The 23541-nt window shown below is 51.2% G+C and overlaps 1 protein-coding gene across 4 annotated transcripts in view; it reads right to left on the reverse strand.

The window, feature by feature from the left end:
- Positions 1-23541, reverse strand: part of DLG5 (discs large MAGUK scaffold protein 5) — a 126954-nt gene that overhangs the window by 45218 nt on the left and 58195 nt on the right. For all 4 annotated transcript variants that reach the window (XM_053909623.1, XM_053909625.1, XM_053909622.1 and 1 more), the window contains 5 exons: positions 20884-21046; positions 18880-19023; positions 18087-18270; positions 5273-5532; positions 3747-4059 (listed from right to left, as the gene is read on the reverse strand). In XM_053909623.1, coding sequence (XP_053765598.1) covers positions 3747-4059; positions 5273-5532; positions 18087-18270; positions 18880-19023; positions 20884-21046 — 1064 coding nt within the window. The remainder of the gene's footprint in view (positions 1-3746; positions 4060-5272; positions 5533-18086; positions 18271-18879; positions 19024-20883; positions 21047-23541) is intronic.

Here is a 23541-nt window from a genome sequence, read left to right on the forward strand (position 1 = left end):
CTCCCGCCCTCTCCCCCAATGTTCATCTCCAAAATGAATTCGCTCCCCAAACACCATGTCCATGTGAAAAACACAAGAAGCACAAGACTTGGTTTTACGGAGAGGGGAGAAGAACAAGGAGTATTTTAAAAGCGCAAGAGCTAGGAGCTGAGGTCCCTTCATCTGGTCCCCGGATAATTCGGATGAGGGTGCTCAGGGCCCAGGAAGTGACTGGTCCCGGGTCCCACCCATCAGCCAGGAGCTGAACTCCATCCCAGGTCTCCCATGGCCACTCCAGGGCTTCCTGCTCTGCACCGTGCTGTGCCTGCCAGGGCCAGGTCTTACTCTGCCACAGCACCCCCAACACATACCTCCTTCTGTCCGCCCTGGGGGAGCGTGGGGCCACAGGCTCGGGAAGAGAGGGACTGGCTTTCACGAGACACTCACTGGGGCCAGGCACGAAGCCAACAAGAAAGACCCAGCAGAGGCTCACCAGGGTCCAGGGAGAGGGCAATGTTCCCCGAGCGGGCAGCCCACCCTGAGCACACTGGTCTCTTCTATTCGGGCAACATGTGACAGCCTCTAAGTTCCTGGAACGCCCTCGCACTCCCCTGCTTGTCCTCCCTGTCCAACAGTACTTCCTCCCCCCCCCCCCCCCCCCCGTCACACGCGGCTCTCACTCTGTCCCCCCACACCAAGCTCAGCGCCACAATACTGCAAGTCAGAGGTACAGCAGGAAGGCAGGGACACGGGAAGCCACTGCCAGCCTGAGTGACCAAGCTGGCCTTTCTATGGGACAGGAGCTCTGCCAGAGAGGCTGGTCTTGGGACATAACTTGTCATCTAGAAGAACCTCTGTGATAGGCAGCGGTGCCCCACAGCTTCCCAGTAGCAGGGACCAGCTGCCCCAGGCAGTTCCTTCCCATCCTGAGGGCAGCGAGCCTTCACGGGACCTGGTCAGCCAGTGGCCAGAGGCTGGGGCAGCAGCCCTAGACAGGGAGGCCCTTGTGGACACGGCCATTCAGGGAGGGGGAAGCTGCAGAGAGGGCAGCATCCAGAGCCAGGCAAAGACCCTAACAGGCCCCCCAAAGCCCTCTTTTCACCACAAAATGCACTCCAGAGAAGTGGATAGAACGGCAGGGGTGGGGTGAGGTGAGCGAGGAAAGAGGGTCAGTGAAGAGGGAGGAACAAAGAGAAAGGAACAGTGTAGAGAACACACAGTCTGTCAGAAAGAAAAGGAACCCCCTCCTCAGCTGAGCACAATGAAGACAGTTCCGAGACTAGGGAGGCAGCCTGGCTAGAAGGCCAACCTCGGCTGACCCTGCCAGGAGGCGGCTGCTGGACAGAGACGGGGTCAATCCCAAGGGGACTCATCAGACCATGGGGGAGATAAGACCCTCCCAACGGCACCTCAAGGCCAGGACCGCCAAGGCCACAGACCCGGCCTCCTCTGGCCAGGTGGGGAGTGGTCTTGTCTGAGAAGCCAGACAAACTGGAGAAGGAGCGGAGCGTTTCAGCTCTGGGAACTGCCGGGGTGGGAGCAGAGCTTCTCCTGTCCGGCCCGCTGACTCGGAACAGTGCCTAGAAAAGATTCCTGCCTCAGCTGACAGGCAGACTTGGCATCCAGCCAATGCCCCCTGCGAAGGCCCAGAAACTGGGCTCCAGGCCGAAGGGCACGCTGAGTGCTGGGAGCAAGGGGGGGACGGCAGACTGCCACCAGCTGCTGGCACCGCGGGAAACTGGGAGCTCTATCACACCCCTACAAGAGCACCATTAACCTCCAGAACCTTGAAAACCCCTCGAGGGGGCTGCTGTCCTACCACCTTCCACGCCTTTTACACATTCTCCTGGACCTTTTCGTTCAGTGACTGACTAGTCACTTCCAAAGTTTCCTTCTTCATCGTTTTGTCTTCCTTCTTTAATATCCACATTTCCCCCAACAGTTAAGCTCTCAGATACCAGAATGAAAAAGCGAAGGGATGGTTTCTCTGGCACAATGCCCAAGTCCTAATACGTTATCTGTGCTTATTAAAAATTCCTTCATCATGGTCTTGTAAAAATTTCATCAAAGTAGATATTCCTTTTCATGAGGCTTTCGTCCTCACAGCCTGGAGAAGTCTCACCAGCCCCCCCCCCCGGCCCCCCTTATACTAAATCGCTCCCATCTGGCCCACTTTTGCCTACAGAAACAACTTCATAGTGCTCACCCTAGTCCCAAGAGGCAGTAAGATCCAGACAGGCATAATAATCATCTTAACAATAAAGTAAACACTCAAATCATTCCTACTTTACGGGGCACCATTCTAAGTGTGTTTTCCACATGCATTCATTGGACTGTCACAGCTACCCTGTGAGGCACTGCTATTATCTCTATTTTGTAGATGAGGAAACTAAGGCCCAGAGAGGTAGGAGGTCCCATGACTGAGGAGCGCCCCTCTCCAAGCACAGGGCCCTGTCCCTTGCATTCCCACAGCCCCTCACGCCGCCTGGGCATAAGGAGGCATCGCTGTCTGCAGAGACCCTCACAGGCCTTGGCCCACCCCTCAGGCATCAGCCCTGCCTCATGCTCAGTCTGGAGGGAGCTGGGTACACTAATCTAATGCATGCTGCTCCTGCCTACTTGCCCGACGTTTAACACCTTGCTTTTCTCTTCTCACAGAGAAGACTGCATTCTAACAGAGCTGCAGAGCAAGTAGAATGGAGAGGCAGGAATGGAGAACTATTTCAATGGGATAAAAGTCTGCTGTGATCAATTTCAGCAGCTCTAAGCAGATCAACCAACAGGATGGGAAGGGAATCTCAAATAGGACGAGTCCACCAGTCCACACAAGCCCCAGAAGCACACACCTGAACCTGAGGGAAAAATGTGTTAGCAACAAGGCCAAGGTGGCTCAGGTAGGAAGGATGTAGAGACTCCTTGCTTATCACTCAGGAGTCACGCTTTCTGGCTCAGTTCTGACGCTACTCAACCCCTAGCCGCTGAACCTGGAGGCCATGGGCCCCAGGGAGCAAGGCTTTAGAAGGGCCTTGTGCTCAACCTACTATCACATCTTCCCAGCTGGAGTCCAGATGATCCCTTTAAAGAGCAGACTCCAGGGCGCCTGGGTGGCTCAGTCAGTTAAGCGGCTGACTTCGGCTCAGGTCATGATCTCGCGGTCCGTGAGTTCGAGCCCCACGTCGGGCTCTGTGCTGACAGCTCAGAGCCTGAAGCCTGTTTCAGATTCTGTGTCTCCCTCTCTCTGACCCTCCCCCATTCATGCTCTGTCTCTCTCTGTCTCAAAAATAAATAAACATTAAAGAGCAGACTCCTCAGATGTAGAGGGGAAAAAAATCCTTGAGGGTGCTCTCCTGAATTCACAAGACCAAAGGTATGGATGGCTTTGAGCCCTTGTCCTTGGGATCTTGCTTCTCAGAGAGCAAATCTTTGAGACACACACTGACCATCAACACAAGGCTGATCTACAATCACTTAACCAAGGGTTTGGGTGTGAGAGTGTCTGTGAGCGGAGCCCACGCTTGTCTGTGCGTGTCCTGCGACTTTCTTGCTACGCTCTAAGCTCCAAGGCCCGGACCACAGCCGGACTTCCCTTTGCATGCCCTGCGGTCATGCTAGAGCCGGACCCCAAGTGTGAGCTCAGCAGCTACCCAGGCCGCACTCGATAACTCAGCCAGCACGCAGACCAAACAGGAAGAGGCTCCCAGTGCGGACGCCGTGGCCCCCATCGCCCTGCCTTCCCCGAGGCGGGAGGCCAGCCGCCCCACACCCACCTGTCTCAGTGCCTCCATCTCCTCGCTGGCCGCCTTCTTCTCGGACGTGCTGCTCTTGAGCTTGGACTCGGCCAGCTCCACCTCGGTCTGCAGCTTGTCGAGCTCAGAGATGACCTGGTCGCGCTCGCTCATGATGAGCTTGTACTCGCTGTACACGGCATCCCGCTCCTCCTTGTACTTCTCCGACTCCTTTGCCATTTTTAACTGCATGGTCCTCAGCTCGGTCATCTCCGACTGCAGCAGCTCCATTTCCCACTGCAGGTCCTTGTTCTGGGCTGTGGCCTTGTTCAGCTCGTGGTGGATGGCCTCAAACCTGGGGGAGAGAGGCAGCTGGGACGCGGGGGGCGGGGACCTGCCCAGGCCGTGCCGCCGTACTGGACAGTCAAGCATGAAGTTTCGAGTGAGGTCATCCGCACCTCCGACAGAGGAAAGTCACGGAGTGCCGGTGCCCCTGGACCTGGAATTTTTCTCAGCCTTTACAAATACCAGAAGTTGATCTGAGGACTTCATGCCCTCTGCTCTACTAGAAATAACAGTGTATTTCTTCCACAGTCAAGCCACGTTATTTTTAAAAAATAAAAACAAAACGATGCTAGAATCGCAGCATATGAGAGGTAAACGTGGACTTAATGATCATTTAGTCCAACCACCTCATTTTTCAGATACAGATGATAAGGCCTGGGTGTGGGTGACTGGGGCGAGAACACAGCTCAGTCCTTCTGGCCAGGAGGCACCTTCCACACAGGCAACCCTGCAAATCAGAGCCTGCAGCTCTATAGAAGCATTTGTGAATGCATGTTCTTTAGAACGCCAATCCTTCAGGAAGCGCCATCAAAAAAAAAAAAAAAAAAAGTGTGTTCTCTGATGGCTTTACATTGGGAAACACTGTGTCCCCCTCCTGGAGAGACTAGTACAGAGTATCAGAGTAAAGGCTCTGAGAAGTCCTGCAGACTTCTGTCTAAGTATAACCTGGCAACTCCTAATCCCTTTTACATCCAGAGAACTGCATGCATAGGACACCAGTGAACCCTCCAGAGAACTGGCGTTCTGTAGGAATGTACCTTACGAAACAGTGTTTGAGGGCAAGGGTCACTTCCCTACAGATTTTATACCTTTAAAAAAGTGAAATTTTAGAAGAAACAATGCCTAGGATGAATAACTCTCCTATGCTGGGTGGGTAGATGACACAGAAGGGAGAGGCTTATGAGGAGATCTAAGAAACGAGGTGATCAGAACACATCAGAGCTGTTCAGACGGGAGGAAAAAGTGCAATTCCCAGGCCACACTGAGTGCCAACAAAACATTTCCAAAATATTCCAAAAAAAATTTTTTTCAAATGAAAAGGCACAGTCACTTGTGCCTTCCCTTTTTTTTTTTTTTTTTTTTTTTTCATTCCTTGGGAACGGCTGAGAGCCTTACAGATAACAATCAGCCCACAAAGGAGAGCGGTCCCAAGGCACAGAAGACCCACTTGGCCCTCTGGCCGTTCTCTGCATACAGGAGACGGGCGGACGGGTGGCTCTTACCTCCTCAGGGAGAGGGCACACTGGTGCTGCAGCTGGATGGCCGTGTCCCTCTGCTGAGTCAGCATCTCCGTCTGCTTCAGCAGACGCTGGTTCTCCTCCTCCAGCTGTTCCAGGCGGCTCAGGTCAGAGTTGTGGATGGCAACTTTCTCGCTGTACCTCTTCCGCAGGGCATCATAGTCCTTCTTGACCACCTCCAGCTTGTCCATGGCCGTGTCGTACAGTTTATTGAGAATTTCTGACGACCCGTTGTGCTTCAACACCTGGGGACCAGAGAGGCACAGTTACCAAGGACCTGAGGACAGGAGGAAGGGCGGACTCACCACTGTCCTCTGTCCGGGGGTATTACTGCTGACAAAGGAGGGGAGGCCACACCTTCTGGCCTTTGGGAGGCTCGAGATGTGATTCCACAGGCCTCTCAATCACACTGGCTAATTCACTCACTCACAAATATTTCCGAAGAGGGAGAAAGGAGTTACTGTTGCAGCCCCGAGACGTCTATCCTTAGAAAGACCTGCTTAACAAGCTGACCCTTGGATGGCAGCTGGGAACTTGAATGGCAAGCAGTCCCCTACACTCATGTAAAACGTTCCTCAAGGTGATAAGAGGGGCTCCCCGTGCCTGGACTGGACAGAGCGTGGCTTAGGCTGAGCACATGTTTTCTCCTGGGAGTCCAGAATTTCAGTGTATGCTCGGCAGAGGGTGCCTGTACGGCCAGACCCCACTAAAACCCCGGGGCAGGGAGTAGGTCACAATTCAATGATGGAAGAATTAAGTGTGTCCCATGTGACTCCGCAGGGGAGGACTCTCAGAAACTCGCAAAGTCCTCTGGACTTTGCCCCACGCACCTCTTCCCTTTGTTGATTTTGCTTTGGATCCTTTCACTGAAATAAATTTTTAGCCCTGGGTGTGATTATATGCTGAGTCTTATACATCCTCCTAGCAAATCACCAAACCTGGGGGGAGATGTTGAGGACCCCCAGTACAAGTACCTAACATATTCTAGATGCCGGTGATGCTGGACAGGTCATGTAAAGACTGTGACCTAGGGACCTTTTATCCTCATGGGCAGAAACAAACACACAGAGACAATTAGAGAGGTAGAGAGAGTTATTATTATAAAAATGATAACTACAATAACTTCAGATCATAATCAGGGCTACTAAGAAAACATAGAGGGGCTAAGGCTTAAGGAGGCCTCTCTAAGAAGGTGACTTCTGAGCTTGGATGCAAATGAAGAGCAGTAGCTAGAGCACACAGAGGTGAACAAGTGCAAAGGCCCTGAGGCAGGGACCACCACACATGGTCTAGGCACAAAGAGAAGAGAAGGGCAGGGCTCCAGTCAGAGCCCCACAAACAAGGCTGAAGTGAAAAGGGGCTGCAGAAGTGGGCACAGCTCCAAAGCTCACAGCAAGCAAAAACTGTACCCTGAGCGAGATGGGAACCATGCAAGGCTTGTAAGCAAGAGGATGGTCTACTCTGACTTACAGGTACTGAAGTTCACTCGAGGTGCCGCTCTAAAGAGTAAACAGCAAGATGAGTTCATTAGTTGCCAAGGGCCTTCTGACTTCTGCTAAGCACGACAGGGGATGTGAGCCCTTGGGTGGGTCACTCCACATCTCTGGATTCCAGTTTCCTTACTCCTCCAATGATAGGACTCAACCAGAAAAGCTCGCTTAACTCTTCCAACTGCAACACACCGGGTGTCATCTGCTTATTCAGCATGGACCCAGGGTTATCAGATTTTCGCGGCACCAAGAACCAGAAGCTAGGAGTACCGGACACTCCCTTGGAAGGGAATGTTCGCTCTCAATAAACATGATAAATGAGAGCCAGAAGTCAGAATCCCAGAGACAAGGAAAGTGAGTCTGTTCCCCTAAGACGTAAGCTCTAGCTCCCAGGATCGCAGACATCAGAGAGGAAGGGCACCCCACAAATCTGCCCATTCGGGGCGGTTACTTTGTTGCTCCCTTTTTTTCTAGTTGGCTTTCTTTTTTTCTTCTTTCAAGCAAAACTCTTTCCTGCAAAGGAAATCTTACAAGGCAAGGACACTGAAATACAAACTCGTTTTTAAAAACCAGTAATAGGGGCGCCTGGGTAGCTCAGTCGGTTAAGCCTCTGACTTCGGCTCAGGTCATGATCTCTCAGTTCGTGAGTTCAAGACCCACGTCGGGCTCTGTGCTGACGGCTCGGAGCCTGGAGCCTGCTTAGGATTCTCTGTCTCCCTCTCTCTCTGACCCTCCCCCATTCATGCTCTGTCTCTGTCTCAAAAATAAATGTTAAAAAAAAAAATATTGGGATGGTGCCTGGGTGGCTCAGTCGGTTGAGCATCTGACTTTAGCTCAGGTCATGATCTCACAGCTCGTGAGTTTGAGCCCCGTGTCGGGCTCTGTGCTGACAGCTCGGAGCCTGGAGCCTGCTTCAGATTCTGTGTCTCCCTCTCTCTCTGCCCCTCCCCCACTCACTTGCATGCACTCTCTCTCTCTCTCTCAAGAATAAATAAACATTAAAAAAATTAAAATTAGATTAAATTAAAAAGCAATAATAGGTTCTTTGGCAGTTAAAATCTTTTTAATTCTAATGTTTATTTATTTGAGAGAGAGAGAGAGAAACAGCATGAGTGGGGGAGGGGCAGAGAGAGGGAGACACAGAATCTGAAGCAGGCTCCAGGCTCTGAGCTGTCAGCACAGAGCCTGACACGGGGCTCAAACTCATGAATCGTGAGATCATGACCTGAGCTGAAGTTGGACGCTTAACCGACTGAGCCACCCAGGCGCCCCTGGCAGTTAAAATCTTGACTGTTTTGTAAAAATGCTTCAATGTGGCAGACAAGAGCTGCACACTTACACCAGTCAGAAAACCCCTAAGCACACTCTACTGTCTCAAGTCTTTTTTTGTGAAAAAAAACAGAATATCTTCCAAACATACAGAAAAGCAGAGCACCTAATATAACACCATTTTAAAGTACTCACCACCCAGCTCTAATCCTGCTATCTTGTCACATGTCTCAAACTGTTCTCCCAAGAAATAAAGCATTATGGGTGTTGCTAAAGTCCCCACCACATTCTTCCTCTATCCAGCAGCCCCCCTTCCCCTCCTGAATCAATCACTCCCCTAAATTTGCTGCCACCCATCTCCATGCACAATACTTTATTCATTCTCCCTATTATTCATAAAAATCTCTTATGGTATCATACCATGTGTTCTCCTTCTTATTCAATGTTGCTTTTGAGATGCGGTCAAGCAACGCAAGTAGGATTTCACTACATGAACACATCTGCGTTCTTTGCCTGTTTGATGGAAGTTTACATGGCCGCCATAATAGTCTTCACCATTTTCTTACATTTTTAAGTGTCCATTTCGGTAGTGTTACGTATATCCATACCATTGTGTGACCCACCTCCACAACTTTTTCATCTTGCAAAACTGAAACTCAATCCCCATTAAACAACAGCCCTCCCATTCCCCTCTCCCCTCAGCCCCAGGAGCCTCCCTTCTGTATTCCCTCTCTCTGAATCTGACGACTCTAAGCACCCCATACAAATGGAATCATGTAGTATTTCTCTTTTTGTGATGGATTTACTTCCTTTAGCAGAATGCCTTCAGGGCTCATCCATGCCATAGTATGTGACAGATTCCTTCCTTTTTAAAGGTGGATAATGTTCCAGGGTAGATATGTACTGCATTTTGTTTATCTATTCATTTGTCAAAAACACTTGGGTTGTCTCTACCTCTTGGCTATTGGGAAAGTTAGATTTTTTTATAGTATTGCTAATTTCATAGACAAGTAACAGCTCTTTTAACTCCCATCCCCAAATGACTGGAAAGACAGAGCAATTCTCCTTATGACTCCTGCTTACTGACTACACACATCTTCTCGTCTATGAACTGCCTGTCTGTATCTTTGATTTTCCTTCTTCCCTCCTTCCCCACCCACCCCTCTCTCTCCTCTTCTTGTAGGACTTATTTTTAAATTCCAGACACTAATCCTTTCCCAGTTGTATTTATTACAAAATCTTCTCCCAGTATATGACTTATGTTATACCACAGTTTCCCATGTTGATACAGTAAAATCTATCAATCATTTCCTCTACGGTTTGGGCTTTGGTTGTTTTATTGAAGAAGCTCCTTCCTACCTTGAGATCACAAAGATACTCTCCTATTATTTTTATCTAAAAAGTTTTAGTTTTACTTTTCACATTTAAATCTTTCAACTACATGGAATATTTTTTTTTCTGCACATTGTGAGATGGAGATATAACATTATTCTTTTCCATAAGCCACCAAATAAGAACTGAGCCCCTGAGTCCAGGACAAACTGAGGATACCAGAAGGTATCCAGGTGCAGGCAGTGAGGCCTGGAGGACACCAAGCACATCACCCCATGCGGTGCCCACAAGTGAGGAGTGAAAAAAATGTCCCACAAGGACTCACACCCACACAGGTCCAGGACACAAAGAGAGAAAGGAAGAGTTCTGACTTCTGCGTCAATCGGTGCCTCCACCAGTGTCTGGAAAAGGTCCAGCTTTTAGACTGGAGTGTCCCGACTTGTGGACAGTACCTCAAACATTCCAATTAAAAATCACTTCAAATGTGGCACAAGAACAGGCACTCAGATCAATGGAACAGAATAGAGAACCCAGAAATGGACCCACAAATGTGTGGCCAAATAATCTTTGACAAAGCAGAAAAGAATATTCAATGGAATGAAGACAGTCTCTTCAGCAAGTGGTGCTGGGAAAACTGGACAGCGACATGCAGAAGAATGAACCTGGACCACTTTCTTATACCAGACACAAAAATAAACTCAAAATGGAGGAAAGACCTAAACGTAAGACAGGAAGCCATCCAAATCCTCGAGGAGAAAGCAGGCAAAAACCTCTTTGATCTTGGCCGCAGCAACTTCTTACTCAACGTGTCTCCAGAGGCAAGGGAAACAAAAGCAAAAATGAACTACTGGGACCTCATCAAAATAAGAAGCTTCTGCACAGGGAAGGAAACAATCAGCAAAACTAAAAGGCAACCGACAGAATGGGAGAAGATATTTGCAAACGACATATCAGATAAAGGGTTAGTATCCAAAATCTATAAGGAACTTATCAAACTCAACACCCAAAAAATAACCCAGTGAAGAAATAGAAGACATGAATAGACACTTCTCCAAAGAAGACACCCAAATGGCCAACTGACACATGAAAAAATGCTCAACATCAGTCGTCATCCAGAAAATACAAATCAAAACCACAATGAGATACCACCTTACACCTGTCACAATGGCTAACACTAACAACTCAGGCAACAACAGATGTTGGCGAGGATGCGGAGAAAGAGGATCTCTTTTGCATTGTTAGTGGGAATGCAAGCTGGTGCAGCCACTCTGGAAAACAGTATGCAGCTTCCTCAAAAAACTAAAAATAGAACTACCCTACGGCCCAGCAATGGCACTACTGGGCATTTATCCAAGGGATACAGGTATGCTGTTTCAAAGGGACATGTGCACCCCCATGTTTATAGCAGCACTATCAACAACAGCCAAAGTATGGAAAGAACCCAAATGTCCATTGATGGATGACTAGATAAAGATGTGGTATATATATACAATGGAGTATTACTCGGCAATCAAAAAAAATGAAATCTTGCCATTTGCAACTACGTGGATGGAACCGGAGGGTATTATGCTAAGTGAAATTAGTCAGAGAAAGACAAAAATCGTAGGACTTCACTCATCTGAGGACTTTAAGAGACAAAACAGATGAACATAAGGGAAGGGAAACAAAAATCATATAAAAACAGGGAGGGGGACAAAACAGAAGAGACTCAGAAATATGGAGACCAAACAGAGGGTTGCTGGAGGGGTTGTGGGAGGGGGGATGGGCTAAATGGGTAAGGGGCATTAAGGAATCCACTCCTGAAATCATTGCCTCACTATATGCTAATTTGGATGTAAATTTTAAAAAATAAAAAATAAAGTTAAAAAAAAATCACTTCAAACGTTTTACTCTCGCAACATCCCCTCAGCCAGGTGAGAACCCCACTGGCTCCAAAAGCATCAGTGGCTTCTGCAGAACAAAGGCACTGCTGACATTCCTGGGCTTTCCCACAAGGTGGCAGCCCTGGGCAGACCAGCAGCATGCTCTCCTCAGCTGCCTTGTCCTCCAAGCCTCCTCAAGAAAGCAGCTAGTTCTAAAGGCAGCCTTGGCACAGCACAAAGACCTCGTTTTGGGCCATGGTATCTTCACGGGTCCGCAACAGAATCTGGAGTCGACACTGTGGCTTGGCCTTTCTTCCTTGGGCAATAGCCCCCAAATGCCCTAACCATAAGGAGCTTGGATGAGAGCCTGGGTGACAGTCCAGTGCAGTGAACCGGCTGCCAGGATGGGTCACAAGTTCCCAGAGAGACGGCGTCAGTCAGGGAAAACCCCGAGCAGATCCCGGAATCCTTTCTGATGCTCACTCCCAGCCTGAGCTGAGTGGTGGGATCCAGGCTGTGTTGTTTCAGCCGCGGCCCAGCACCACAGGTGACCACTGTGCAAGACCAGATCTTGCTTATTATGAGCTGAAATCCACCTTCCTCGACTTCTACCCTCTCATTCTCGTTCTAGCCCTAGTCATGTAGAATAATTCCTTTCCCGACAGACAGCATCCACTCAAAGAGGCTTGCAGGCCCCCAAATACTTCTCAACTTTCCTCTACAAACAAGGCTCAGAATCATGCCTGGGGGAATGTGATCAAAAGCCTCTGAAGAAGTTTGGAAAAATCATGGCCACAGTTAACTCCAGAGAATTTGAAAAGCCATCCTATCTATTAGTGTAGAATTTTTCCTTTTTATAATCAGAAGACTATGGTCTTATTAGATAGATAGCTTGACCTATGTACACGCCTACACACACAGTGCTTAGCTTCCCAGCAAGGCTAATGCAATTCCCAGTGAGAGAGAATACTAAAATTCAGTCCAGCATTCTCAGATGAGACGGGCAGGAATGTTCTCATCTCAGGCAGGCGACTCTCCCAGCCCTCGAGGATGGGGAGGAAGTGGCCCAGGGGAGGGGCAAAGCCAGGGTCTGGTTCCATCCACACAGCAGGACCAGGCTGCTGGGCTGCACCCCACAGGGAGGCCGATGAGAGAACCGCCCTCATCTCTTCACTGGTCAGAAACACTAGTTTTGCTGGGCTTCTGTGAGGCCTGCCCATCAGAAACTAAGAAATACCCCTTTCTCGGGATATCTGAGAAAAGAAGTCAACTTTCAGGAGTCGCCAAAAGCTGCAGTGGGGGGAGTGACTTCACTGTTGTCTGTAGTTTTTCTTTTCTAACCAAAGAGCGCGTGTCACCGCAGTAAAGAAAGCAGACACTGCTCCCCCAGCCAAGGCTTGGCAACCTCTGCCCAGGATCTCTTGGGCAACCAAGAAGAATCCAGATGGCGCATTCTGACTGCGGCACCTGGAGATGGGCCGGCCAGGCTGTAAGCCTCCCCCGACACACAGGCACGTGGACACACGCACGCGCACAGGGAAAGTGGGAGAGCCCGTGCCGCCCCTCCCCGCCAGGCCTGCCTCATTTCCTCGGAGATAAATCATGCAGAGGGCTGGGGAGCCCCACAAATCCCTCAAGCAAACACGCAAGTCAAACAGCACCATTTACCCCGCAAGGGCCTCTTCAAGTTAACAAGGCGTGGGAGGAGCCAGGCAACAAAACCAGCCTTGTCCAGCGAGGTCAACCTTTGCCCTCGGGCCCTGTGGGGAGGAAACCTGTGGCCACCCCCGTGTCCCTTGCTCCCCCACTTCCTCAGCTGCTGGCCTACCCAAGAATGAGCTTCGCCTCAGTCCTGGTGAAGGTGAGGCAGCCCAGGCTGAGGACAGCAGGTGGTCCTGGCAGTTCAGAGATGTCCCCTCAACCCCACCCCCACGGCAGCCAGCCTCCTTTCCTGATGGGGTCCCAAGGTGGCACTTGCCAAGAGACCCCAGTCCAGCTGGCCAGAAGTGGGGAAACCTACTGACCATTGTAATAAACTGCCCCTCCACCCCCCGCAAGGGTCACAGCTGTAGGAAAGGACAAGAGAACAAGACATGGGCTGGAGGGGTCAGGGAGAAAACCTTCCCATGTCATCTGCGGGAAGAACAGGAAAGGGGAGGAAGGGAAAGAATAATCTCAGTCCGGATGTTTGTTCAAGCTGTAAAAGTCCTCAGGAAAGTCAGAGAATGGGAGGCAATGAAACTTTATGCCTCATGAGGGCAGACATTTTTCTTACGACAAGGTGGCAACTGGAGTCTTGTTTTCAAGATATAATTCACATACTGCACAATTCACCCTTTAAAGTGCACGAGTCAGCGGAGTTGGTGTATTTACAAGGTCGTAAACCCACAAGGTTGTGTAGTGACGACCGCGACGTAATTCCAGAACACTGTCATCCCCTCGAAAGGAAACCCGTGCCCATTAGCACTCACCTCCCTCCTCCCAATCCTCTGGCCCAGACAACTCCTCGTCTACGATCAGTCCCTGTGGGGTCCCCTGTTCCGGACATTTCACGTAAATGAAATCATACACCATGTGGTCTTTCTGTGACTGGCTTCTTTCACTTAGCGCCACGTTTTCAAGGTTCATCCATAGAGCAGTAGGTATCAGCACGTCATTCATTCTTATGCCGAACAACATTCCACTGTAGAGAATATACTGTGTTTTATTTACCCGTCCATCAGTCGGTGGACATCCGGACTGTTTCCACTCCTTGGCTGTTCCGAACGATGCCGCTATGGACATTCCCATTACCGGTTTTTGTGTCAACATGTGTTTTCAATTCTCTCGGGTATACACCTCGAGGTGGAACTGCTGGGTCACACGGGAACTGTATGTTTAACACTTTGAGGAGCTGCCAAGCTGACTGCAAAAGTGGCCCCTTTTACATCCTGCCCAGCCGTGTATGGGGGCGTGGCCACTACTCCACAGCCTCCACGAAAGGGGACTGCAGTCCGGCACTGATGGGACTAGAATAAAAGCGATGATAGCAAGCATCCATGGAGCGCTTCACACACGCAGGTACACAGTGCCACTGCTTTATATGCAACATCTAACCTCCAGGACAGACGACCACAGGAGAGGAGATCTGCCTCCCTGAACAAGTCCCCCTCTGCCACTTTCTGCAAAGACCATGGGGCTTCCCCTTAGGCTAAGATGGAGCCAGCAACACATCTGGAATGAGAAATCGCTCACAGAAAAATAAAATCCAAGCCAAACCCAAGGTGAAAGGCTAACTGAGCCAAATTTAAACCAGGGTGGGAAAATGTCCACAAATAAATGAGCAAGGAGACAGTGGGGTAAAGGTAAAGGCAGGGAGGGACGGCCTGCCCTCAGACTGGGGCGGCCAGCACTCCCAGCCCCCGGGCAGAGAAGGCACACCAAACCCTCATCCAGGGCTATCATCCCTGCCTCTTGCTGTGGTTTCACACTGCCACAAGAGGGAGTTAGCAAAAACAGAAAGGGAGGCAAGCAGAATGAACCTAGGACATTGTTGTATTGGACTATAACTGGGAGTGTGAGATTTTCAATATATATATTACATATTGAATATGGGCGGGGGGGAGAGTCATGGAAATGGAGATGTAACTGGGGGGGTGGTGATGGAGTACTCAGATATTCCCTACTCTGGCCACTGAGAGGACTTGGGAGCAGTGATACCCAGTAGTATCACTATGCTACTATCACTATACCCAGTAGCTACATGCAGACCCAGCATTCAGATCTTGTTTCTAAGTGCCATCCTCTATTAAAAGGAATGAGGACTCCTTGGAGAAATGGTTGATTCCCAAGGCAGGGGCAGGAAATAAAATGAGCCTGGGACATTTTCTTGTGCCAAAGAACAAAAAAGTGCTCAAAGAGTGGGAAGGACCTGTCAAAAAGACAGAGAAGCAGTCCTGAAGAGGCTCCCACTGGCCACAATGAATCCCAACCCACCGAATAAAACAGGGAATCAGGAGTGCACACAGAGAGAGGCAGGCAGGCAGGCGAGGGGAAAACAAGTAACTCTGCAGTGGAGAAGCCCGGAGAGCACACCGTCATTTAGTGATCAAAGGAAACATCACTGGTAATGGCTCCTATCCAGCCAAGTCCCAGTCTCTAAGACACAGGGAGAAGGTGGCAGTGTCCCTTCTATGGCAGTCCCAAGATGCACAAATGGAAACCAACCGGGAGCTTGGACAAATCCAGGTGGAGGGACATGCTACAAAGTAACTGGCCTGTAATCTTCTAAAGCATCACAGCTACGTACGTCACAGCCTGAGGAGCCCTTCCAGACTGAAGCAGACCAAAGAGACAGAAAAGTAAATGCACTGCTTTGTTCTGGACTGGATCCTCTTCCTATTAAAGACACTATGTATACGACTGGGAAAACTCAAATGGGGGCCGATGATTAGATGGTATTATGTATGAGTGTTAGCTTCCTGACATTGATGTTTGTATTACTGTTATATAGGAGAACACCCTTGTTCATGAAAAGCACACAGGTTGGCAGTTTGTTCTGGAATAAGAAGGAAAAATTGTTTGTGCTACACTTGCAACTCTCCTGTAAGTTTGTGACAGTTTCACAATTTAAAAAGTTTTCATTGTAAATGAAAAAAAAAGCAAAGAAGATAATGTCATGCTAAATTATCACATGAGTTCATATCATCCTATATGAGCTCTGTCTCGAGCAAGCTCCAACAGTCCTGCTTTAACTCCAGGAGCCGTAAATGGTTTTGATGGGGACGGGGCGTTCTGTGACAGTGCTCAGAGGACACCCTGCCGCTCACTAGGATTGCCTTCCAAACCCAAACATGCAACCATCGATGGACTAGAACATGGCCTCGGCTCCTACCATAAAACCAAGCAATTCCAGTCTCCAGTCCATAAGCTACAAGAACTGGCCAACATCACTCACAGCAAGTCAGTTTTCTGACTGACTGGCCCACCCTTCATGCCTTTGCCCATGTGCAACAAGAGCTGAGCAAAGAGAAAAAACTAACTTGGAATGCAATCCAGCAGCAAAGGAAGAGGCCACATTCCCACCAAAAAGTAATGACAGTAACTACTCCATCTCAAATCTGCATAGGGCTTCACTATTTCCAAGCTTCTCTTCATCTGTGTTCTCACACGATCCATATAAAGGAAGGAAACTACAGACCTCCAAGTCCCCTTACTAAGTCAAATTCCTATTACACAATGAACAGCACTGCACAGCACCTCCTCAATAGCCCTTGCAATGTGTACCATTGACAGTGATACACAGATGTGCATGATTATTTGACTAGCCTTAGTCTCCCCCATTAGACTGCAGAGTTCAACAGAGCAAGGGTATAGTGTCTGCTCGGATACCCCAATGCTTCACACTAGGCAGACACTCCAAAAATACTTGCAAAACGATCACATGGATACAGGGTAAGAATGGAAAGGGGTGGGGGGTAGAAGGATGGATGATGGGTGGGTGGATGGGGGGTTGGGAGAATAAGGGATGGGTAGAAAGATGGATGATGGGTAAAAGGATGGACGGAAGGTGCGAGGATGGAGGATGAGTGCGACGATGGACAGGAGGTGGGAGGATGGACGGAAGGTGGGAGGATGGAGGATGAGTGGGAGGATGGATGGGAGATGGGAGGATGGATGGGAGGTGGAATAACAGAGGATGAGTGGGAGGATGGACGGGAGGTGGGAGGATGGAAGATGAGTAGGAGGATGGATGGGAGGTGGGAGGATAGACAGGAAGTGGAGGATGGAGGATGAGTGGGAGGATGGACGGGAGGTGGGAGGATGGATGGGAGGTGGGAGGATGGACGTGAGGTGGGAGGATGGACGTGAGGTGGGAGGATGGAGGATGAGTGGGAGGATGGATGGGAGGTGGGAGGATGGATGGGAGGTGGGAGGATGGACAGGAGGTGGGAGGATGGATGATGAGTGAGAAGATGCATGGGAGATGGGAGGATGGATGATGGAGGGAGGATGGACGATGGGTGGGAAGACAGACGATAGGTGGGAGGATGGAAGATGAGTGGGAGGATGGATGTGAGGTGGGAGGATGGAGGATGAGTGGGAGGATGGATGGGAGGTGGGAGGATGGACAGGAGGTGGGAGGATGGATGATGAGTGGGAGGATTGACGGGAGATGGGAGGATGGAGGATGAGTGGGAGGATGGATGAGAGGTGGGAGGATGGACGGGAGGTGGGAGGATGGATGAGAGGTGGGAGGATGGACGAGAGGTGGGAGGATGGACAAGAGGTGCAAGGATGGATGATGAGTGAGAAGATGCATGGGAGATGGGAGAATAGATGATGGAGGGAGGATGGATGATGGATGATGGGTGGGAAGACATGATAGGTGGGAGGATGGAGGATGAGTGGGAGGATGGACGGGAGGTGGGAGGATGGAGGATGGTGGGAGGGTGGATGGGAGGTGGAAGGATGGACAGGAGGTGGGAGGATGGATGGGAGGTGGGAGGTGGGAGGGTAGAGGGTGAGTGGGAGGATAGACAGGAGGTGGGAGGATGGACAGGAGGTGGGAGGATGAACAGGAGGTGGGAGGATGGACGGGAGGTGGGAGGATGGACGGGAGGTGGGAGGATGGAGGATGAGTGGGAGGGTGGATGGGAGGTAGGGGGATGGCTGATAAGCGGGAGGATGGCTGATGAGTGAGAAGATGCATGGGAGATGGGAAGATGGATGGTGGAGGGAGGATGGATGATGGAGGGTGAGTGGGAAGACAGATGATAAGTGGGAGGATGGATGATGAGTGGATGAACGAGTGGGTAGGAGGCTACCCAACCTCGGTCTGCCCCCAGCCACCCTGCCTGGCTGTACCTGCTGCTGTTGGGCCCGGAGGTCACCAATCTCCTTCTGGTCCTCCTCATGGAGCCGCTTCATGTCCTCCCATGACTGCTGCAGCAGGTTACGTTCCCGCAACAGCTGTCCGTTCTCCCGCCTCAGCATGTCCACATCATCCTTCAGCTGGGTCTGGTCGCTCAGGAGCCGGCTATGGAGTGTGCTATAATCCCCGCACACACAGTGAACCCCAGCCAGCCTCCAACCCTCTCCAGCCCCTCCAGGTCCCAGGACTCCCAGTGGGAGCCCACACAGCAACCAGGGTAGTGGCACTCAGAGGCAGGCCAAAGCTTGGTATCAGCCAAATGCCAGGAGGACCCAAACCACTTTTTAAAAACCTGACACCAAAGAGGGCACACGTATGAAGGCCAAGGTGAGGGCTGAGCCCTTACCTGGTACAGGCCCGGCACCTCTGAGTACTGAGGCGGGGCAAAGGGCAGCTGATGGGCAGGTACGGCCGGCCAACAGCCTCAGAGGGGCCCCAGGAGACCAAAGGGAACATGCCCATCTGCCTCTCCTACTGCAGGAGCTGCAGCTGGGTCCTGGGCCGTGACCCAGGAGTGCAGCAACCTGACGGGCCTGATCCCTTTCCTGCCCGCTGCGCTTCCAAGGCTGTCACCAGATGGTGTGAAGGCTCCACACCTCGCCCCGTACTTAGAAAAACCCACCTGAGACCCAAAGACCCAAACCCACTTGCTGAAGGCCCACTACCTGCTAGACGGCACCAGAACCGCTGGCTCCCAGCCCAGAGGCAAAGAGTGGGCCCACTCACTGGTAGAAGTCGGTCTCCTTGGCCACCTCCTCGCACCGCTTCAAGGCATTGGTGTGCTGCTTCTGCAGGCTCTGAAGGTCCGACATGGCCCGCACACACTGGATCTTCAGCCTCTCGTAGTCGGGATTCAGCCTGTGGTAGGGCCTGGCCCAGACAGCAACAGTGAACACGGGCTCCGGGACCACTCAGACAAGGAAGGTCTCTGCCCCAGGAAACCTCCAGCCCAGCGTCCCCGGATACTGGCTCCTACACACCACGACCACCTGGGGTTTGTTCTGCTCAGACATCCTGGCCTCCCCAGACCGACAAGACCCCTAGGATGGAGGGCCTTGGTTGCCTGGGCTCCCTGCTTGAGCCTGGAGAGCTAAAAAGGTGTTGTCTTATTCTCTAGCAGCTCCCGGGAGACCGTGCAACAGGCCTTCACACACAGTGGGCACGCCAGAAACCTAGGATGGAATTTCTCCTCTTTTTAGGAAACTGACTGCCAATCCTGGGTGCACATTAAAACGCCAAGGCCCAGGCCAAATACATCAGCATCCTTAGGGATGTGACCCAGACATCAGGATTTTTTTTTTAAACTCCCCCACGGATTCCAGTGTGCAGCCACGGTTGAGAACACTGGCCAGGAGTAATGCTTCCCAGAGTGGGGTTCCCAGACCTGCAGCATTCGTTTCACCTAATGCTGTGAGAACTGCAAACCTCAGATCAGCCCCAGAACCCCTGAATCAGGCACCTGGAAGGGAGGGAGGGCACCAGCAAGCGGTGCTTTAACAAGCCCTCTGGTGATTCCAGTGCACAAATTCGAGAACCCCTGCCCTACAGCTGACGTCAGTAACCTTTCTCGTACAGGGCCAGGCAGTAAATACTTCAGGCTTTGCCAGCCACACAGCTCTGTGTAACTACCCGCTCTGCCTTGGTAGCATGAAAGCAGCCAGGGACAGTATGGACTCTAGCACACTGGGTCTCCACTGGCCCTCCCTTTGTGCTGAGGACCATATCGTCATCAACACAGCCGGAAAGAACAGGCTTTGCAGCCTTGACATCATCCCAGAGGAACCTTCCTCAGGAAGAGGCACACAACTCTGATGCCCCTAAGGGCAATCCCCCTCCCCTCAGAATCCCTACCAGCATCTCCCGGAAGGATGAATCACACTGTATCCCTCCTCCTCCTCTATGAAGCCCCCCTGGACTGTGCAGGTGCATAAAGACTCTCCCTCTGCCCCACCCCATGGACCACCCTTCCTTGGTATCTACCTCTAAATCCCAAAAGAAGCAAAGATTTTCTTCAAAACAACAAAGAAGCCAGGTGGAATATACCCTCCTGAAACACATGTGGCAGGGAACAATTAATGTGTGAACATATAACGACCCACGTTATCAGTGAGGAGGAGCGGCACACGCACATGCAGAGACACACACACACACACACATGCACACACACGCATGCACATAGCTGGGACTGGTCGGGGGCTCAACCATGGGATCACTATCTCTATTAGGACAGGGGCTGCATGCAAGCAGCAGACAGAGATAGAGAGGAAGCACACCGTCTTGGTGCTGGAAGGCAGAGGCCTAGAGAGGAGCAGTGATGAACCCAAGACCACCTAACAAACCCGTGAGGAGGCACCAGAGTGGGACCAGGCCCCACCAGCTGCTGCCAAAACCACCCACCAAATGATCATGAATAGAGGACGGATAGATGACAGACACGCCCACACTTCTCAATCTCCGTGTGGTATGTGACTCAGGCCACAAGCTCCAGTCTGGCTTGGAGGAAGCATAAGCAGCCTGTGTTCCCTCCCCCCACCCAGGGCTGTGGGGACGGTGTTTCAAAGTGCAGTGGGGACTGGGGCAAAGGGACACTCTGGCAATGCCATATGCACCACCGGGAGCTAAGGATAAGCATGCGGTGGGGGGCAGGGTGGGGAAGGGGGGGCACGATGGCATCAGGAGAGTAGCCCCTGTCCATCGGGCCTGGGCAGGGGAGCAGGTGTTGATCACCACCTCTTGTCAAAGGTCGTCCCATGTGTCGCGAAGGCCAGGCGCTTCCGCAGCTCGTTCCTCTCTCGGGTCATCAGCCGCAGCTGAATGGAGAGGTTTTCCACCTTCTCGTTCACTTGCCGGTCAGGCAGGAGGGGTGGAGGGGATGGCGCCTTCCCGGTGGTACCTGGCGGGGGAAAACAACAAAGTGAACTTGCATTTAGCACTCACTGGGTCTGCCAGGCACTGTTCTGAGCCCTTGGCCTGAGTCAGCTAAGCCCAACAACCCTACCAGGCGGTCCTGGTAGCATCTGCCTTTCAGATGACAACGCCGAGTCAGGAGTAAAAGGGGGAACTGAGACCCAAGCCCGGGCTGTCTGCTCCAGCGTCCAAGCATCACCCACCCACTCTGCTGGTCCTGCTGAGGACTCCCACTCTCTTCCCAGCCCAGCTTTGACACCTCCAACATAGAACCCTTTTAGGCCCTGATTGGCACAACTCTTCCTAGTCTGGAAACAGCAGCTATCCACGCCTGGGCATGGAGAGGCCAACATGAGCCCTGAGCAGAATGGAAGACACGGCTTGCAGAAGAAGGGACAGGAGGGACCCAGAGAAGCTCCTGAGGCCCAAGAAGCTCCAGCCGCCTCTGAGGCCGGGGCCCAAGGCCTGTGTCCCTGCCCCCAACAAGGGCTGAACAAACACTGCACAGCTTCCTTCTCCAACCTCTCCAAATGCCCCAAGGACCTGCCCCAACCAGCCCAGGTATATGGGCTCCTAGAAGGCTTTCAGAGAGAGCTGGTCACGGCTAAGGTCAATGTAATGTGCTGCAGGTAAGTCCTGGGGCCTCTGGCTGCTCAGTCCATTCATATCAGGCCCTCATCACCTGTGTCCAGGACTGAAAGTGTCCCAAAGGGCATCCTATGCCTTATGCTACTACTAAGGAACAGCCGCAGCAGTGGCCACCACCAGTACCTCTGACAAGATCCAAATCCTTTTCTAAGAAGAAAACATCTCACCCAAATGTCAGAGACACAGAGACAGGTCAGTGGTGCTTCTGTCTTCGACTCTGTCCACATATTCCCCCGGGACAGCCACTACCCCTCCGAGATCCTAGGTGGGGTCACAGGAAATCACAGCAGCCATCTCATTTTATGGATGTGCTCTGGGAGGCTGATTCACAGGGAACAGAGTGCCTGTCTCCCCAGCAGCCCCGAAACATGCAAAGGGCAAGATGCAGGTCTTCTGACCCTGTGCCATCTCGACCACCAGCCCCCCGACTGATCCTTGTTGGCTGACTGCTTATGCAAGCCAAGTGTCCCCCACGACAAAAGATGGGCACTTTGACACTTTGGGGGGACAGGCTAGAGCACGGTGTGAGGCAGGAGCCTCCACCACTCAGTTCAGCATTATGCAAAGTGGGTACCCCCACCACCTGAGTGTAGTACCCCCTAAAGTACATGTTATTATAAAACCATCACCACCATAACACCCACAGGCCAGACCTCTGGGTCAGAATGCCCTCTGAGGTGGGGCCCAGGACCAGCATTTCCCACGAGCACTTCCCCCGCCCCACATGGTTCTACTCCACGGCCTAAGAAGCCTTCCCTCACCTGTCCCCAAAAGACCCTGGACCCTTACCCCTGTCCCCAGAGTTTTAGAAATCAGCTGGTTACAGCTGTGCAAGCTGTAACTTTTTCCTCTTCTGGCAAATGAAGTCACTTGTATGAGCCTTAACCCAGAGCCAGGTCTACACTGTCATCCAGTCTGCAATAACTCAGCCAGCTCTCTGACAAGTGGGGCTTCCTCTGGACATGTGTCTGATGCCTCTTCTAGTGATGCCGATGAGCCAACCCTCTAAACAACTTTAGCAGGCAATGATCCCTGCAGGACTGGCAAACCCAAGACAATGGGATAAAAAGACAAGGAGCCTCTGGACGAGAGGAATTTCGATGTTCACGGCCATCGCCAACCCATACAAGAGCAGCCAACACAGATGTCCCAGGCATTAATGTAATCTCCCAACAAACTTCGGTGGGCACTAACATTATCATTCCCATTTCATAGCTGAGAAAACTGAGGCCCAGCAAGGTTAGGTAACTGACTCAAACCTGCACAAAGAGCAAGTGATGCCCTGGAGGAGAGCCCAGGCACCTGGATTCAGAGCACGTCCTCTCCACCTCCGTGCCTCGCTGCCTCCCACAGGACCACCACGACTAGCACTTACTTTGTACCTGGCAGTTTTTGAGATGCATCCCACCCCCTTACTGAAGACACTGCTGTCATTCCCATTTCACACATCAGGAAAGAAAAACTGTCCAGGTCACAGAGCCAGTCAATGACAGCACTGAGAATTAGACCTCCCTCTGTCTACCTGACCCCAGAGCCCAAGGTCTTAACCTAAAAGTCCACAAACCTTTTGATCTTAGGACCTCTTTACAACCTTAAAAATGATTGAGAACTCCCAAGAGCTTTTGTTTACATGGGTTATATCTATCTGATGATGTCTACCAGATTAGAAATTAAAACTAAGAAAGAATTTTTAAATATTTAATTTTAAAATAAGCAAAAAATGTTCACATAAGATTTTCTTTCTGAAAAAGTTAACTGCCCCTGCCCCTTTCCATTACAAAACAAAAAACGTAGCAAGAAGAGTGACATCGCATCTTTACAATGCTGTTGACA

The sequence above is a fragment of the Panthera pardus genome, unplaced genomic scaffold (assembly GCF_024362965.1).
Source record: "Panthera pardus isolate Hobbes unplaced genomic scaffold, ASM2436296v1 HiC_scaffold_22, whole genome shotgun sequence".
Classification (NCBI taxonomy): domain Eukaryota; kingdom Metazoa; phylum Chordata; class Mammalia; order Carnivora; family Felidae; genus Panthera; species Panthera pardus.